The 2,500-nt window shown below is 53.9% G+C and overlaps 1 protein-coding gene across 1 annotated transcript in view; it reads left to right on the top strand.

Annotated features, from left to right (window-relative positions):
* Window positions 1–2,500, top strand: part of LOC310966301 (piezo-type mechanosensitive ion channel component 2-like) — a gene marked incomplete at its 5' end in the record, with an annotated part of 23,867 nt that overhangs the window by 19,187 nt on the left and 2,180 nt on the right. Inside the window, 4 exon segments of the mRNA XM_083940881.1 lie at window positions 204–296; window positions 1,068–1,234; window positions 1,349–1,465; window positions 1,736–1,815. Coding sequence (XP_083797007.1) covers window positions 204–296; window positions 1,068–1,234; window positions 1,349–1,465; window positions 1,736–1,815 — 457 coding nt within the window.

The raw sequence follows: 2,500 nt of genomic DNA, 5'->3' as shown, positions 1-2,500 counted from the left end.
CACACACACACACACACACACACACACACACACACACACACACACACCTGTACAAACACAGGAGCAGTATTAGCATCAGTATTAGCATGTTAGCAGTATTATTAGCATGTTAGCTGTATTATTAGCAGCTGTGTTAGCATGTTAGCTGTATTAGCATCAGTATTAGCATGTTAGCAGTGTTCTAACAGGCGTGTTGTCGACAGCCGATCTTCACGATGAGCGCGCAACAAAATCAGCTCCGAGATCTGACGGAGGACGAGTTCGTGTTCTTCACGGGCTCCTACAGCTACACCCCCGTGAGTACTGACACGCTACTGACACGCTACTGACACGCTACACCCCCGTGAGTACTGACACGCTACTGACACGCTACTGACACGCTACTGACACGCTACTACTGACACGCTACACCCCCGTGAGTACTGACACGCTACTGACACGCTACTGACACGCTACTGACACGCTACTACTGACACGCTACACCCCCGTGAGTACTGACACGCTACTGACACGCTACTGACACGCTACTGACACGCTACTGACACGCTACACCCCCGTAAGTACTACTGACACGCTACTGACACGCTACTGACACGCTACTGACACGCTACACCCCCGTGAGTACTGACACGCTACTGACACGCTACTGACACGCTACACCCCCGTGAGTACTGACACGCTACTGACACGCTACACCCCCGTAAGTACTACTGACACGCTACTGACACGCTACTGACACGCTACACCCCCGTAAGTACTACTGACACGCTACTGACACGCTACTGACACGCTACTGACACGCTACTGACACGCTACACCCCCGTGAGTACTGACACGCTACTGACACGCTACTGACACGCTACTGACACGCTACACCCCCGTGAGTACTGACACGCTAATGACAGGCTACTGACACGCTACTGACACGCTACTGACACGCTACACCCCCGTGAGTACTACTGACACGCTACTGACACGCTACACCCCCGTAAGTACTGACACGCTACTGACACACTAAAGTACTACTGACACGCTGCAGTTCTACTCACACTGGTGGTATTTCCCAGAGTGCTTTGCAGTTCCTGGAGGCGTACGGTCCTGAGGACGTGACGGTGGCGGAGCTCCAGGGGAGCAGCAACTCCCTGTGGACCATCAGCCCCCCCAGCCGGCAGTACCTCAGCCAGGTGCTGGACCTGGACCTGTTCCCCCTGACCGTGTCCTGGACCGTGCAGAGGTCAGTCCGGCGCCGCTGATCCACGATCAGTGATCTGTGATCAGACATCAGTGATCTGTGATCCGTGATCTATAATCTATAATCAATAATCTATAACCCATCCCCTGTGAGCAGGAACCTGAGTCTGGGGGCGAAGGCCGAGCTCTCCTCAGGGAAACATGTGACGTACCTGGACGACTCGACCCGTCTGGACCTGATCCAGCTGCTCAACGGCACCAGGACACTTCCTGTGTGAGTGGGGGCGGGGCTACAGGGAGGGGCGGGGTCAGCTGCTCAACGGGACCAGGACACTTCCTGTGTGAGTGGGGGCGGGGCTACAGGGGGCGGGGCCAGGCGAGGGGCGGGGTCAGCTGCTCAACGGGACCAGGACACTTCCTGTGTGAGTGGGGGCGGGGCTACAGAGGCGGGGCTACAGTGATGGGGCGGGGTCGGGAAAGGGGCGGGGCCATGTGTGTTGTTTGTTTGTTTACCTGTTGTTGTTGTTGTTGTTGTTGTTTCCAGGGTGATACAGGAAGTGTTTCCATGTTTCATTCGAGCTCCGAGCGACTCCAACGCCAAACCCATCGAACAGCTTTACCCAGGTTTGTACATTTACACAGCTTTACACGGGTTCACACACTTAGACGGCTTTACACGGGTTCACACACTTAGACGGCTTTACACGGGTTCACACACTTAGACGGCTTTACACGGGTTCACACACTTAGACGGCTTTACACGGGTTCACACACTTAGACGGCTTTACACGGGTTCACACACTTAGACGGCTTTACACGGGTTCACACACTTAGACGGCTTTACACGGGTTCACACACTTAGACGGCTTTACACGGGTTCACACACTTAGACGGCTTTACACGGGTTCACACACTTAGACGGCTTTACACGGGTTCACACACTTAGACGGCTTTACACGGGTTCACACACTTAGACGGCTTTACACGGGTTCACACACTTAGACGGCTTTACACGGGTTCACACACTTAGACGGCTTTACACGGGTTCACACACTTAGACGGCTTTACACGGGTTCACACACTTAGACGGCTTTACACGGGTTCACACACTTAGACGGCTTTACACGGGTTCACACACTTAGACGGCTTTACACGGGTTCACACACTTAGACGGCTTTACACGGGTTCACACACTTAGACGGCTTTACACGGGTTCACACACTTAGACGGCTTTACACGGGTTCACACACTTAGACAGCTTTACACGGGTTCACACACTTAGACAGCTTTACACGGGTTCACACACTTA

Source organism: Echiichthys vipera (assembly GCF_963691815.1).
Source record: "Echiichthys vipera genome assembly, contig: SCAFFOLD_84, whole genome shotgun sequence".
NCBI lineage: Eukaryota > Metazoa > Chordata > Actinopteri > Perciformes > Trachinidae > Echiichthys > Echiichthys vipera.
This window is presented reverse-complemented; position numbering and strand designations above follow the sequence as displayed.